Genomic DNA, 16,462 nt, shown 5'->3' on the forward strand with positions numbered 1-16,462 from the left:
AAACCCCATCTCTACTAAAAATACCAAAAAAAAAAAAAAAAAAGCGCGAGAGAAAAGAAAAAAGAAATAGGTGTGTGGCGCATGCCTGTAATCTTAGCTGGTCAGGAGGCTGAGGCAGGAGAATCACTTGAACCTGGGAGGTAGAGATTACAGTGAGCCAAGATCACACCACTACACTCCAGCCTGGGCAACAAGAGAGAAACTCCATCTCAAAAAAAAAAAAAAAAAATTATCACAGATCACCGTAACAGAAGTACTAGTAATGAAAAAGTTTGAAATATTGTGAGAATTACCAAAATGTGACAGCTGCATGAACTGGGCACATGCTGTTGGAAAAAATGGTGCTGATAGACTTGCTCAATACCACAAACCTTCGATTATTAAAATACAAAAACAAACATGCATTATCTGTGAAGCATGATAAAATGAAGCACAGTAAGACAAGAGGTGTCTGTACTTGGCTTACTCTCCCTCATTCCCGACGATGTTTGTTCATTCTGCTTCTTGAATATGCCTTGAATTCATCCAGTTCCCTTATCCCCCACTAGCAGTACCGTAGCTGAGTCTCCTTTGTGTTTTACCACAAACACATCTTAACTGATCTTGCCTTTCAGCCTGATGGTCTCCAGTTTATTTCCCACACCAAAGCAAGAGTGTGCTTTCTAAAATGTAAAATCCTGACTGTGTCACTTCTCCTATGAAGTTTTTGTAGTAGTTTCAGTTACTTGGAGATTAAAGTCCATCTCTGCAACTTGTCTGACAAGCCCCCAGATGCCTTGCCTTTTGCTTGCCTCAACCAGACTCATTTTCTTTCCCATCCCCCCTCCATGCTTTCATCATGCTGAACTCACTTCTACCTCTTATACTGTCTCTAGCAAACCTTCACATTTGCTGATCCTTCTGTCGGGATCATTCTTCCTTGCCCTCCACCTCCCTGCCACCTCCACGTTTTCACCTGGCTCCAGGTCTGCTTCACTCTCTTTCTCTTCACCTTTCCCAGCACCCCAGACCCTGCCTCCATGATAGTACTCCTACTCTGCAGTTACTCTGTGCTTACGTAATTGTCTTTCTCCTTAACACACTGTGAGTTTGGGTGGGCTGTGGCTGTCTTGCTCATCATTTTATCCCAGCCACTGCACATTGTCAGAACACGTCACATATTTATTGGATGAAGTCATATTTGAAACTATATTTTCTTTTTTTTTTTTTTTTTGAATCGGAGTTTTGCTCTTGTTACCCAGGCTGGAGTGCAATGGCGTGATCTCGGCTCACTGCAACCTCCGCCTCCTAGGTTCAGGCAATTCTCCTGCCTCAGCCTCCTGAGTAGCTGGGATTACAGGCACGCGCCACCATGCCCAGCTAATTTTTTGTATTTTTAGTAGAGACAGGGTTTCACCATGTTGACCACGATGGTCTCGATCTCTTGACCTCATGATCCACCCGCCTCGGCCTCCCAAAGTGCTGGGATTACAGGCGTGAGCCACCGCGCCCGGCCGAAACTATATTTTCTATTTTGCAGTTTTATTTCCTTTATGTTTTAAGAATTTTTAAAAATTTTATGTTAGTCTTACAGATTTCCACAGATAAGATTACACCGGGAAATTTTTCTTCTTCAAATATGTGGAACAAAACAAACAGGTATTGTGGAAGGTGGGAAAATAGACACTCAGAAACCAAGGTTTCTGTCTCTTTTGCAGTTATTTGAAAGCACTTATTAAAAAATGTTAACTGACCATAATATTTATAAGTATCTTATTTGTTCAGATTTCATTTTTTCTTCTTTGAAACCAAAATATTAGGAACCACAGTTCCAAAGAGCCTTTACCACCAGTGTCAATGTGTTCTCTTCTCCTCTTGTTTGATTTAGGATCTGGGATTGGCACAAGACTCTGCTACCAGCACAAAGAGCCCAATCCTTCTTGGCAGTCTGGCCCATCAGATCTACAGGATGATGTGTGCAAAGGGCTACTCAAAGAAAGACTTCTCATCCGTATTCCAGTTCCTAAGAGAGGAGGAGACCTTCTGAGTGTGCCCTTTGGCCACGGACAGTGTTGGGAACCAAATTCTGTCTTGGAGTCTCCTCCTAGTTCACTCCACAAGTATATGGATTTAATCAAAGGTCACCTATCTGGTTTTGATTGTCTAGGTCACAGTAATCCCTAGGACTTTTCCCCCATTTTTAAACCGCCTATTCTTTTTGTCTTTTTAACAAACGTATTATCTGATTTTTTTTCTGCAAGCCACTGATAGCCTCTGCTAACTAGCTGAATTGACCTTTTTACAAAGTTTGATCCCTGAGCATCCTCAACTAAGTCATTGAATACTTCAATCAGGATATTATTTGCTTTACTTTACAAATAAAACCAAATATTTTGTCAACAGGATGAAACCCATCTTAAAGGAAAGAAAAGGAATTGGTGTGAAGAGAGAAGTTAGAGAAGGGAAATGCAGTGAATTACTGTCTGTGTCCATCAGGAAGTTTGTCCGGTTAACCAAATGGTTGCGGCATTACCAGGGTTACTGGTTGGTTCTCCAGGGAGCTGATGAAGCAGAACTCGTGCTGCATGTTTTCTTTGTGGACGCAGTCACAGTGTGGTAGGGTATCCCTCACCGCCTCCCCACACTCAGCAGACTTGTTTTTATATTTTTTTCCTTCTTGTACATTCTTACTATGTATTTTTTGACTTAAAAAGAATGACATCTTTAGACCCGTTTCAGAGCCAATGATGATACTTGCTTTAGATGATTAATATATTATTATAAATAGAGCTATATTATTTTGAATTCAAATAAATTTCTATGCTGGTAATACTTTCCTGGAGTTTTTGTTTCTTCCCAATCATTTGGCGAACTAATGATCTGAGAAACTGGTGTTCAGACTAACGGGGAAAGGATGGGAATAAAGAGAAAGGAGGAGAGGTCAAAAGGAACAAAGCTCTGAGTTGGCCAGTGACAAGCCAGCGTTTTGCTGCTTTCCCTTAATCCTTGGGTATTCGTTTGAATGTTTTTTAGGTTGTCAGCTCTATAGGAATTCAGCCTGCATTAAGTGTAACATGCCCCAATATAGAGCACACTCACCACTTTTCCCACCTCAGCCTCTAGAAACATTCCAGGTAATAGACCTAGGACACCAAAATTTGGCAGAAGTATTACTACTTTCACCATCTTCCTGGTGATCAAAAAAATTCCAGGCAACAGTATAAGTGCTAGGGATACCATGACAAGACACTAAATTTCTGCCCTTGCAGGGCATAAGTTCTGGTGTCTCGTGTGTTTGTGACAGACAAGAAATAAATATATAATGTATTTTTCAGATAAGAAGAACTAAAAAGCAGGATAAAGGGGATGGATAGGGAGTCCCAGGGGTATTTTCTTAGGGTGATAAGTTCTCCCCAGTAAGGTGGCAACTGAGCAGAGGTAAGTAAGGGAGTATGCAATGCAGGTATCTGAGGAACAAACATTCCAGGCAAAGGGGACAGAAAGTACAAAGGCCCTGAGATAGGACAGTGCTGAATATGAGGAGGAACAGGGAGGCTGTAAGTGAAGTGACACAGAATGAGGGAAGCCAGATCACATGGGGCCTTGCAGGGTATGTTAGGACCCTGGCTTTTATTCTGAGCAAAATGGGCAATGTATCAGTTAGCTTTTGCTGGATAACAAACCACCCCAAAATTTAGAGGCTTAAAACAACAAACGTATCGTTTTTCAAGATTCTGTAGGCTGGCCATATTATTCTGGCCTAGACCAGTTCATCTGCAGCTAGAGGGTCTAGTTTGGCTTGTCTCAGCTGGCACAGCTGGAATGGCTGTGGCTTCTCCCTATGTGGTCATGCATTCTCCAGGAGGCTAGTGGGAGTTTGCAGAAGCATTCCCGGCAGCAGCACAGGACAAGCTCTGACTTTTTAAGCCTCTGCTTGCTTCATGTTTGTACTGTCCCTTGACCACAGCAAGTGTCATAGCCAGCCCAGAATCAGCATAGGAGGGGTCTGCATAAGAGTGCGGACATAAAGAGGGGCATTATAGTGGCGTTTTTGCAAACAACCTACCACAACCAGCCTGTGAAGGATTTTCACCAGAATGATGAGATCTGACCTACTTTTTTGAAGGGATCACTCTGGATGCTGTGTGGAGAAGAGCCTGTAGGGGCAAGGCTGGAAACAAGGAGGCAATAGCAATAATCCAGTTGAGAGGTGGTGGCTGGGACCAGAACATTAAAATGCTGGAGGAGGCAGGAAGTGGCTAGATTCTGAACATAGAAAATAGAGCCACTAACTGACGGATGGTATGAGAGAGAAAGTGGGGAGTCAGGGATAACCCCGCTGTCAGTGGCCTGAGAAAGTAGAAGAAAGGAGTTGTCATTTCCTATATGGGGAAGATTGTGGGAGGAAGATTTGGGGAGGATGGTAGAAAGTTTAGGAGAAAAAAATCAGGGATTTATTTGAAATGCCTAATAGACATCTAAGTAAAGAAGAACAAAAGTCCAAGGACTGAGCCCTGTGTTACTGTAACTTCAGTGGTTAGCAAAATGAGGGGACAAGCCAATGAGACTGAAGAGGAGAGATCAGTCAAGTAGGGAAAAACTTGGGAGCAGTGTCCTGGGAGCCAAAGGAAAACAGTAGTTTAAGGAGGGAATGATTCTCTGATGAGTTGAGTAATAGGGTTGAGAATTAATCATGTGGATTTCACAATGGAGCTTTCATTGGTGACTTTTTCAAGAGTTTTGGCGGAATCTTGGAAATGAAAGCTGGATTGAGAATGGGAGAGGAATTGGAAACAGTAAAGTGAACTCTTAAAGAGCTTTGCTGCAGAGGAAAACAGACAAATGGGATAGACATTGGCAGGAAATAAGGGGTCAAGAGGAGTTTTATTATATTTTTAAAAAAAGAAATATTATGGGATTATACGGATAGAAGTGGAATGATCCAGTCACGAGGGGGACGTAACGACAGCAGAGAGAGGATACTTGCTAAATGGTATCTTTTGAGTAGTTGAGAGGAAAGGGGTTTAATGGTGGCCACATATCTGCAAATTAAAGAAACCAGCAAAAACAGATCAGATCACATGTCAGACTGTCAGCATCTTACATGAGAGAGAGAGTAGAATTATAATCATACAGTTTTCAACACAGAACAAAATAGTTGTGCTGGAAAGGAATTACCTCTGAGTGTGACCCTGTACAAGCCACCCTCTGCTAACCATTCATTTTCTCATCTATGAAGTTGTCATAAACAATCTAGCCTAATAGTAAATGCTTTCCGGAAATGAAAACAAAAGGTATAAGGACACTCACACATGATAGCAAGCATATGGAAAAATTGGAACCCTTATACATTGCTGCTGGGGACATGAAATGGTGCAGCCACTTTGGAAAATAGTTTGGTAGCTCCTCAAAAGGTTAAACAGTGCTGGCACATGATCCAGCATTTTCACTCCTAGATGTATAACCAAGAAAAGAAAAAATACGTCCACACAAAACTTGTACACAAATGTTCATAGCGGCATTATTCATAATAGCCAAAAAGTGGAAACAATCCAAATATCCCTCAACTGATGACTGGATGAACAAACTGGTGTATCTGCACAATGAAACATTACTTGGCCATAAAAAGGAATAAAGTACTGATTGATGCTACCACATGGATGAACTTGAAAGCATGCCAGGTGAAAGAAGGCAGACGCACAGGGCCACGTATTGTATGATTCTACTTATCTGTACTATCAGATAAGAGGCAAATCCAGAGAGACAGTAGCTACATTAGTGATTTCCAGGGACGGAAGAGAGGAAAATGGAGAGTGACTGCTAATGGATATGGAGTTTTTGGGGGGCAGTGATGAAAATGTTCTGGAATTGGCTAGACACAGGGGCTCATGCCTATAATCTCAGCACTTCAGAAGGCTGAGGCGGGCGGATCATGAGGTCGGGAGATTGAGACCATCCTGGCCACATGGTGAAACCCTGTCACTACTAAAAAATACAAAAAATTAGCCTGGCATGGTGGCACGTGCCTGAGGTCCCAGCTACTCAGGAGGCTGAGGCAGGAAAATCCCTTGACCCCGGCAGGAGGAGGTTGCAGTGAGCCGAGGTTGCACCACTGCACTCCAGCCTGGGAGACAGAGCGAGACTCCGTCTCTCAAACAAAAGGAAAGAAAAAAAAAATGTTCTGGAATTAATAGTGATGGTTGAACAACTTTGTGAATATATTTAAAAATCACTGAGTTGTATACTTTTAAATTGTGAATTATAGCTCAATTAAAAAAAAAAAAAAACCTAAGAAAAAAAATCATGAGTTAAGATCTTTTAATAAGTGGTTCTCAACTGGGGTAGTTTTGGTTGCCGGGGGGACATATGGCAATGGCTGGATACATTTTTGGTAGTCACATTTTACTGGCATTTAGTAGGTAGAGGCCAAGAATGTTGCTAAACCTCTTAGAAGGCACAGGACAGCACCCACAATAATAGTTATCCTGCCCAAAATGCCAGTCATGCAAAATTTAAGAAACCCTGCTCTCCACAGGACCTGAACTCAACATATCAAAACCCAAGCTCCTCATGTTCCCCCAAAGCCCTGCTTCTCCTCCTGGTCCTATTCCAGGACTCCTCCCAGGTTTTCAGGGCCCAGCCCTGACTTCTCCACTCCTCCACCCACTCTCCACAGCTAATTCTAAATCTCTAGTGCCTACTATAAGCCCTCAAGAGTCCTGATCTAGCGTAGCAGTTCCCAACATTTTTGGCCCCAGGGACTGGTTTTGTGGAAGACAATTTTTCCATGGGCGGTGGTTGGGGGAATGTTTTTGGGATGAAACTGTTTCACCTCAGATTATCAGGCATTAGATTCTTGTAAGGAGCACGCAACCTAGATCCCTCATGTGCAGTTCACAATAGGGTTCAGGCTCCTGTGAGAATCTAATGCAGCCACTGATCTGACAGGAGGCAGAGCTTAGGCAGTAATGCTTGCTCACCGGCTGGCCACTCACCTGCCGTGGGACCCGGTTCCCAACAGGCCATGGACCAGACCAGTACCAGTCCTTGGCCCGAGGGTTGGAGACCCCTGATCTAAGGTACTTCAGTATCTGCAATTGCACCTTTTATTGTTCCTAACAGCCTTTTTAAAGTATAGTGTACATACAATGAAATTTGCTCCTTTTATACAATGAATGGCTTCAGGTAAATTTAGAGTTTCACAACCATCACCACAATTCAGTTTTAGAACATTTCCATCAACCCTCCAAAATCCCTTAAATCCATTTGCAGCCACTCCTCATCCTCCCTGCCCCCAGCCATTGGCAGCTACTAAGCTTTCTGACTCTGGATTTAAAGCTGCTTCTTGGCCTCCAACCTGGTTTTATTTCCCAATTGCTGAGCATTGCTGCAAGAAAGGTCTAAGACTGAAATCCTATCCAGCTATTCCCCTGTTTAAAATGTTTTAGCCTAGGATACAGCCTGAAGTCCCTCAGCATGGTCTCCAAGGGCCTCCTGCTGTGGGTTCTATTCTATTTCACCAGTACCAGTGCCCACAGTACTTGTCTTTCCCCAAGCAGGTCATGCTTTGCACACCTCAGTACATTTGCACATGTCATTTCCTTCATTTGGAATGCCCTTCACCTCCCCTCTGGCACTGTGACTAGTTTAGCACTGCCATCTGCTAAAAAGCCTTCCTCAGCTAATTCAGACTCAGTCTGTTTTCAAAGCCCCTTATTGGTATCTTTCTCATCATAGCACTTGCCCTGTTACATTGTATTTGTAGCTTTGCTCATTTGTCTTCCTCACCAGACTGTAAGCTCTCCGAGGGCACAGAATGTGTCTTATCAGCTTTGAGGTTTGCCCTGAGTTCAGCACCTAGCATTAAGAGTTCGACAAGCATTTGAATAAATGAGTGAGTGAAAGGTAGGGCATTACATTTATGTTAGGTGAACTACTGGCCGCATAAAAGTTTTCTTAAAGATTCTTGCTTAGCAGACCAAGTTTATTAGTCAAAAGTTTAGCTTATACTGTTGAAACTGGAGAAATTCTGAGAAAGAGAAAGTCTGTATTTTGGGTAGCAAACATTTATGCACATTATGTACATTAAGTACATTGATGTACTTTAAACATCAACTTGCACAGATAAAGCATGCAGCTATTTCCCCTTATGGAGCATAGCAGTTGCAAATGTAATCCTACATAACATGCTATGTAGACCTTAAGGCATGAGGTGAATCTCAGAATAAGCCAGATGTGATTTATTCAAGGGAGTCTGTAAATAGGTGTTTGGGAGACTCTTTGCCATCCTACTGATCTGACACCATTATAATGGCACATACGGCTCAGCACAGCCGAGTCCACATGTAAGTGAACACACCAAATGAACTGGGCCTTCTCCTTGGCCATTCTTCTCATTGCACAAATTTCTATCTTGTTTTCTAAGCAATCAGAAATGTGTAGAATATGTCCACATTATAGGGGGAAGAAAGGCAAATTTTATCAGAGAATGGGGCAAAATTATCCATGTGCATAAATTCTACCCAGGCTACTGTCCGAAGCCTGCTGCTGCTCAGGAAAACAGCAGTTACTATCAGCCTCAGCTGCAGTAACTGCACCCTTGAGCATTCTCAAATGGCCAGCCAATGGGGAGGCGTCTGCCTGAGTGGGGTTTTTAGCCATCTTTCAGTTCAATTGAAGAGGGAGCTTAAGGACATCATAGGGATTTGTAACATTCCATGCAAGGTGTCAGGCCCATAAACTAGCGTGTCCATCATACCGATGCGCAAGTGGACTCATCTCTCATTGGTGGCAGGCAGGTTGAAGATGACCTTTTGCTATGTAATTGTATTCATCATTTAATAATTCAAGAATATCTAAAAAGGATGAAGACTTCTTTATTCAGATTACAGCATTAATAGGAAAACACAGTAAATCAGAAGCCCTTTGAAACCAGCCTACAGGGAGTGCTTTCAAATGTCTTAGTTACCAGAAGCGTTCCCGGGCTGGGAGACAGAAGACCTGAGTTCTAGCCCTTGGTCGGCACTAAGCTGTGTGTATTGTAGATCCGTTTCCTTCTCTTTAAAATGAGGGCATCCCATTGATCTTCAAGGTTTGTTTTAGCTCTAAAAATCTGATTCCCCTTCGTTAAGGGTTTAAGAAAACATGAGGCATATGCTTCTGACAGTTTTTGGACTCTCTCTGGTTAGGTATTATTTATTGCTCATATAGTCATCTCATTTATTAAGGTTTTTTTTTTATAGCCAGGAATAGATTCAGAGATCAATACATTTTTATTAATGATAGTCTGTCATGCCTGGTAAAGAGATGGCAAGAAAGCTCATCTAGAATGAGCCACTTGAATAAACCTGACACATAAGCTTAGCTACGGGCTGTATTTTGGCAGGCTTTTCTGTGAAATGATGACATTGGCAGAGGAAGAAACTGTGGAAACCTTCTTCACAGCCAGACTCATAAAATCAAAAGGCAGGTTTGGGGTGTGTTTCTCAGCTCTGGCTGTATATGCAAATCCCATGACTTTTTGAGTGTAGCATTTTATCTTCAAAAGGACAAAATTTGGCATTTGCTGTAGTCATTAAAAATGATAAATGCCTAAAATACTTTAGAGTTTGGATTATTGTAGGTTAGAATAAATATTGAGTCAATACTAAACAAGATTTTAGAGTGGAAAATTTCTCATGGACATTGTCAAATCAAAACTTAAAGTATTTTCACTATTTTCGCTTTAATCATAGGAATTGAGCATAATTGTTGCCAGTTCTCCTTATAAAAATGATGGTCTGGGCCTTTTGGAAGTGAATTACTCCTCCCAGAACCATTAAGAGATAGCCTTGTGCCCTGAAAGAGTTAATTCACTTCCAGACAGAGCTTTTCAGCCCCTTGGAGGAGTTCACATGATATCAAGTTCACTAATCTTTTACAGTTGTTTTGTGCCTCTTGAACTTCGTTTGCATACCATTTGTGGATAGCGCTGAAGTATTCTGTGGTAATTTTAGACTATTTGAGACCTTTTCCAGAAATTTCACCTTAGCGTTCCAATCCCAGGGACTCCAGAGCAAATGCAGCTTTAATCTCTCTCTCTCCCCTCTTAGTGACCTTAACCCTGACCTGAGGTCCGCTCTCTATAAGTGCCAAACATGATTCATTCTCCTTGCTTGGTTTAGTTTTGTTCCTTTAATGAGCCAAGATGACCAGGGAGACCAGATAGCTTATTTGTGCTAATGTAAGTATGCTCCACTAGTTAACTCCTGACTCATTTATTTGGCTTTTACTTTTGCCTAGAATTGACCCCTTGTCTCAGGGATGAAGCGTCTAGTCTTAGACAAAGAGATGCAAACAGTTAACATAAACAAGAGTCAGGATACAGACTACTACCCGAGAGTGAAACGCAAAACTAACTGCTAGAGAGGGAGAGGATCTTAAATCCTGTACCTTAACTGCCATATTATAGCTCCAGTAGAAGCGTTCATTAACATGTTTCATTACACAGCTCCAGCCTGGTGTGCTCCGGCTCAGACTACTTTCCTCCTGTGAGTTCTAGGAGCCATCATGTCTCCAAGTTAAAATGTTTTGTGTTTGTCACTTTGTGATCCGAATGTCTCATTTCTCCAGCCTCTGTAACAGAATTTCTGATTCTGTTTTTCTGTGCAGGCATGTTTTTCTGACTTGAGTTTAATACATAGTCTCTGAATTTTTTTTTTCAAAGTTGCAGTGGCAGAACTGGGCCATCAAGGACGCTTAGAAGGTGATAAGCTGGAAGAGACTTTTAAGGAGAAGATTTACGATGGGTTTAGCCTCCCTGATGTCCAGCTTGCCACTTTCAGCCCAATTCATTTCGGATTGGTAGGAGTCTGTCCACGGGGTTCTGACAAATGTGTTTTTATCCTTGTGAATTTATGCTCGATTCAGTGTCCCCCCCAAAAAAAAAATCTATTAAAAACTGATATAACTTTGAACAGTGGCTTGGTCCCCGATTATGGCCCTTCCTGGCCCTCCCATTTAATTTCTGACTGGACCATCCAGTGACATTACAAGCTGCCCCTTCCAAAGCTGGATTCCTGCATCGCACTGTACTCATGGCAGTTTAGTCTAGTCCTTTTATAGGTCAGCGACACCTTGAAGCTTGTATACCCAAGTCACCACAAATCTTAAAAGATGCAATTTTCTTGGCAGCTTCATCCTCCTAAGATGAATTGGAGGGTGGGAGTGAAGGACAGGGTTCTAATCTCTGTGTTACGAACAGGGATGATAGAGACCTCTGTCTTCACACTAAGAAGCTGCTGGCTGAAGGACTAAATGAAGGATTTCTTTTTTTTTTTTTTTTGGAGTTTCGCTCTTGTTACCCAGGCTGGAGTGCAATGGCGTGACCTCGGCTCACCGCAACCTCCGCCTCCTGGGTTCAGGCAATTCTCCTGCCTCAGCCTCCTGAGTAGCTGGGATTATAGGCACGCATCACCATGCCCAGCTAATTTTTTGTATTTTTAGTAGAGACGGGGTTTCACCATGTTGACCACGATGGTCTCGATCTCTTGACCTCGTGATCCACCCGCCTTGGCCTCCCAAAGTGCTGGGATTACAGGCTTGAGCCACCGCGCCCGGCCTGAAGGATTTCTTAAGTGGTTAGTCACATGCTGGAATCTTGGTTGTTTTTAAAGGAATCTGCTTGTTCTCTGTCTAAAAGTATCTGGTTGTGCTTCTCCTTGAAAAGTACCAATGGCATTCCCTCACCTATGATACAGCTTTAGATACATACCTATTCTCTTTGGAAGAAATAAAATTTATTTGAAATAAAATTTTATTTGAAGTAAAATTTCAATGAAATCTCTTCTAAGGCAATCAAAGAGTGATCAAATCTGGAGAGGTGGGGAATCTTTTCTCGTGTTAGCCCTGTTACGCCAGATGATTTCCTAAAAAAATAAAAATCATGCATGTATTCTGCATGGTCAGGTATTACCATCTTTGCAAAGAATTGTCTTTGCCTAATGTCCTATCTGATGGGCTATTCTGTGTATTCTATGCTACATAATCTCCACAAATGTATACTGTGGTCCATAAAACTGCCATACTGTTTTCAGAAACTAGTAATTCACAAAGTAAACCTGAGACAGTGCTGTTAATAAACACAAATTGCAAACAAGAAGGTAGTAAGTGGAAATAATGCACTCATTTAGGAGTAATAAAGCCTTTGATCTTACTTTGAAGGAAAGAGTCTATGTTTAAACTACCCATTCAGAGACAGCCAGATGCCCATAAAGAGCAGTGCTTTTTGCTTTGATAGAAAATCACTGAGGCCTGTCTAGCAGGTCTGGTTTGTAAACAGATTCGTTAAAGGCTCATCAGGACTGATTTGCATAGGATTCAGCAAGCCCCAGTCACTTAATGAGCAATGCCATTTCCAGGTTGGGAAGAACACCATTTTTTTTTTTTTTCTAGCTAGAAGTCTTAGATCATTACTTTGTGGGAAAGGGAAAGAATATTCATGTAGAGTGAACCCTTGCTGTCCTCCACTAATGGGAAAATGATGACCTAAGACTTGCTTTGCTTGCTCTGAATGGTGAAGGATGTCATGAAATAAACAGGTGATACGTTTGAAATTAGGCTACAAAAAAGGTTTTTCTCCCCTTCTCTATTGTTTGAGAGACAAAGGAGGACTAATGTGAATTATAATAGAAAAGGTAAATGCACTGCAGACACAGACCGCAAATATTTATCCACAAATGCTTTTGGAGGACCTCCTTGGAGTCTGGCTGTGTGTGTCGAGGGCCAGATACCCCATAGGGCCCAAAGCAGAGAGAACCTCTGCCGCACGGAGCCTCCCTTCTGGTGCCATTAGTACAGAGAAATGGGAAGAGCAGAGAAAAGGAATTTGGCAGTTTAAGCACAGGTTTTGAAATTTCTACCAGTGAGCCGCCATTTGCTTGAAAGATGGCAAGACCAGTATTTCCAGAGAGAGCAGATCCTCTGATCAATCTTACTGCACTTTTATTTTTGAGTTTCAGAATAATGGGAATCACCTTCCTGTCATTAACTAAGAACCTGTCTTCTCCTTAAATGTTGGAGAAAAATGTCAAAAGAGGTGAGGCGCGATGGCTCACACCTGTAATCCCAGCACTTTGGGAGGCTGAGGCAGGTGTATCACTTGAGGTCAAGAGTTTGAGACCAGCCTGGCTGGCATGGCAAAACCCCATCATTATTGGGGAAAAAAAATTAGCCAGGCGTGGTGGTGTGTACCTGTAGTCCCAGCTACTCAGGAGGCTGAGGCACAGGAATCACTTGAACCCTACTGGCAGGAGTTGCAGTGAGCCGAGATTGCACCACTGCTCTCCAGCCTGGGTGACAGAGCAAGACCCCATCTTAAAAAAAAAATGTGGAAAGAAAGCCTTTGCCTATTTTGATCACTTAATAGATAACAAATGGAGCAGCTCAGTAGAAACAAAAATTAGAAACTGCTTATTTTTAACTTTGAAAGTAAGTTAATAAGCAGTTTCTAAGTAAAATAAAGATTTCTGAAGTCCTGACTCTGACTTCCAAGCGTGCAGTGAGCTGCCAGGGGCAGTGGTTGCTTCTTTGTGTGCCTTGCAGCAGCATCGTCCTGCTTATGGGGGATGTTTTTAAATAGTGTCACCGTTATCAACATTAACTCGCTCAGCTAGAAACTTGGGTTTAAATAGCAACATTTAGCCTTTGGGTCCTGCCTTGTCAAGGCCAAGGACCTCAGCCTTACCTTGCTTCCTAGAAGCGAGATGAAATCAGCACTCTCCTGTAAATGTCGCCTTGGATCCATTCTGCTCAGGAAGACGCAGTGCAGCTCTGGGAAGTGTTAGAAGAGAGCCTGGGATGGTTTCAAACTGGCGTGAGCAGGACTCCAGGTCCTGTCCAGGTAATTCAGATGGATGGCGGGTGTAAAGGGAGGCCATGCCCTCTGTCTCTCCAGCTGGATTTGATTAGCCTAAGGAGGAAGAGGAGGGCTTGTTAGTTTGTCTGCTTGTGAAGATGGCTAGGGAGAGCATTCTAGTAAAATCTACTTGAGACCAGGTAAGATACCAGCATTCCTCCCTAGAAAGGCTGGGGGTATTCTAGATCTCTCAAAGGACCATGTGTGAGCTCTCAGAGGACCTTGCAGTCCCTCTTGCTGGCACCTCCCGCCGACCCCACTATTTCCTGATGGGGAGATCTCTTACCAGCTTGCCTTTTTCCACCTTTCATTCAACTTCCACACAGGCACAGACCTGTGTCTCACAGGCAGGGACCCCTGCTCTGGTCACCGACAAGGTTCTGACCCACCTGCCTAGTGAGGCGGACTCTTGATGCCTGGCAGCACCTGCATTTCTACCACAGGCTGGCACGAGGCAAATCAGCACGTCTGCTGTGAGTAAATGCTCAAACACGAGCTCCATGAGGGCGGAGACCGTGGTTTTATCACTGAGGTATATCACAAGCACCTGGCACATTGGATGGATTCCATACACAGCATTTGTTTGGTGCATGGGTGAATGAATGAACAAATGAATGAGATAACCCCAGTTTTTATTAATAATTTTTGTGACTTACTAATAAAATCATGAAGGAAATAGTAATTCCCTTTCCTCTGGCTGTCCAGGAACATAGGCAAAGCCAAAGCTCCCAGGGTCCTGATTCTGCGGGCTCTAAAGCAGGAAGGATTGGAGGAAAGAGGGACTGATTGCAGTGAGGCAGGTTTGCCAAGTCTCAAGAGGCCCAGCCCCAATATTTGGAAGCTTTCCCTGAGTTAGAAACACGAACACATAGATCTGTTATTAAGGGCCCAGGGCCAATTGCAAGGCATCAGGAAGGGGCCATCTAAACATCCCTTCATACACATAAAGCGCTAGCACAGTTTCTCACCTGTACTAGATGCTTAATAAATGCCCTTGCTTGACTGCATCTGAATCCTGGCAGGTGGGATCTTTGATTGGAGTCACGAGCCTGTTAGATTGAAATGCTGCTGTGCCAATCAAGCTTAGAGAGCACAGAAGCCCACCATAGCAGGAGACCAGAAACTCTGCTTAATCTCATTTCACTTCACATCTCTAAGTGAGATACGTCTAAACACTGCTTTAGTTCACAAGCTTAAAATCAACTTTTGAAAATAATGGTGAAAGCCATCCTTTGCTGCCCTGCTCACCTCCTGCATCCCTCAATGCTGTATTAAAAGTTGGGCCACAGAGAGGTCAGGCCTGAGTTCCAAACCCAGCAATACCAGTTTCTAGTGTGGGCTTGAGCAGGTGACTTAGCGTCAGTGCCAGTTTTTTCGTCATAACTTAGGGATGATAATAGTAATTATCCCGTGGGGATGATTGAAAGACTTAAATAAGACAGTGTAGGTGTCTGCCACATAGTAAATGCTCACTAAAACGAGCTCTTATGAGCTACTGTTAACCAAGAAGCCAGTTGGTGAAAAGGAAATTTGACAAATACAAGACCACCATTAGCCATCTTCTACCTCAAATGGTTTCTGGTTAATTAGCAAGAGAGTGTTTGAACCTGCTTTTGGGATTTTTCTTATCTAGTGCCGGACGACCCAGTAGAGACAGTGAATCCGAAAAGCCTGGCTCTCTCAAACTTGGCAGAAGTCAGAAATATGCTGGGCTCACTGGTTGTATCTACTAAGACAAAAGCAGTGGTCTGCAAGTCACACCCTGGGAGACAGAGCCTGCTGAATGAATTCCACTCTCAGAGCTAGGGAGGGCTGTGAGACTCAGCCCAGGGGGGCAAATGGTGGCTTTAAGTCCTGCACAACCCTCCCCTACCCCATGCTTTGATGTGGAAAATGGACACTTTGTCAATCTCATGTAAAGTGCCATGCAGATGCGGTTTCAAAGCACCTTCCCACCTCCACCCAATGCGATCCCTGTCCTTGAGTCTTTCCCATTTAGAAATTCTGAAGCTTCCAGACAAGCAGACACCACTCTAAACCTAACTGGAGATTGCTAGCTAAATGTTTGCAAACCCAGGGACTCAGCTGGTACACAACTGATAGGAGTGTAGACTGATAAAAATCTTGCTGGAGGGCCATTTGCCAATAGATTTTAAAAACACTCATTTGTAATTAAACACTGAAATAGTTACAAGTGTGTTCATTCATCTTAGCTTGTTTTATATAATAGTATTGACATGTGATTCAGATCCTTTTCCGTGCCTCGGTCTCCTTATCCGGCTCTTTCTAGCCAAGCTTTGCCAGGCCCAGTGTGCCTGGTGAAGAGGTTTGGCTTTGGAAGTGGCAGTGAGGTGGGAAAAGCCACCACACAACTATAGGAACCTCTGGGTATGGTGGCTCATGCCTGTAATCCCAGCACTTTGGAAGGCTGAGGTGGGTGCATCATAAGTCAGGGGTTTCAGACAAGACTGGTCAACGTGGTGAAACCCTGTATCTACTAAAAATACAAAAATTAGCTGGGTATGGTGGTGTGCACCTGTAATCCCAGCTACTCGGGAGGCTGAGGCAGGAGAACTGCTTGAGCCCAGG

The 16,462-nt window shown here is 43.1% G+C and overlaps 1 protein-coding gene across 2 annotated transcripts in view; it reads left to right on the forward strand.

Moving 5' to 3' along the window:
- The window catches only part of HIBADH (3-hydroxyisobutyrate dehydrogenase), a 138,409-nt gene extending 135,595 nt beyond the window's left edge, over positions 1–2,814 (forward strand). For both annotated transcript variants that reach the window (XM_032286914.1, XM_032286916.1), the window contains exon 8: positions 1,868–2,814. In XM_032286914.1, the coding sequence (XP_032142805.1) occupies positions 1,868–2,026 (159 nt within the window). In that variant the 3' untranslated portion in view covers positions 2,027–2,814. The remainder of the gene's footprint in view (positions 1–1,867) is intronic.
- The last annotated feature ends 13,648 nt before the right edge of the window (positions 2,815–16,462 follow it).

The sequence above is a fragment of the Sapajus apella genome, unplaced genomic scaffold (genome assembly GCF_009761245.1).
Source record: "Sapajus apella isolate SASKATOON/1434 unplaced genomic scaffold, GSC_monkey_1.0 scaffold19, whole genome shotgun sequence".
NCBI lineage: Eukaryota > Metazoa > Chordata > Mammalia > Primates > Cebidae > Sapajus > Sapajus apella.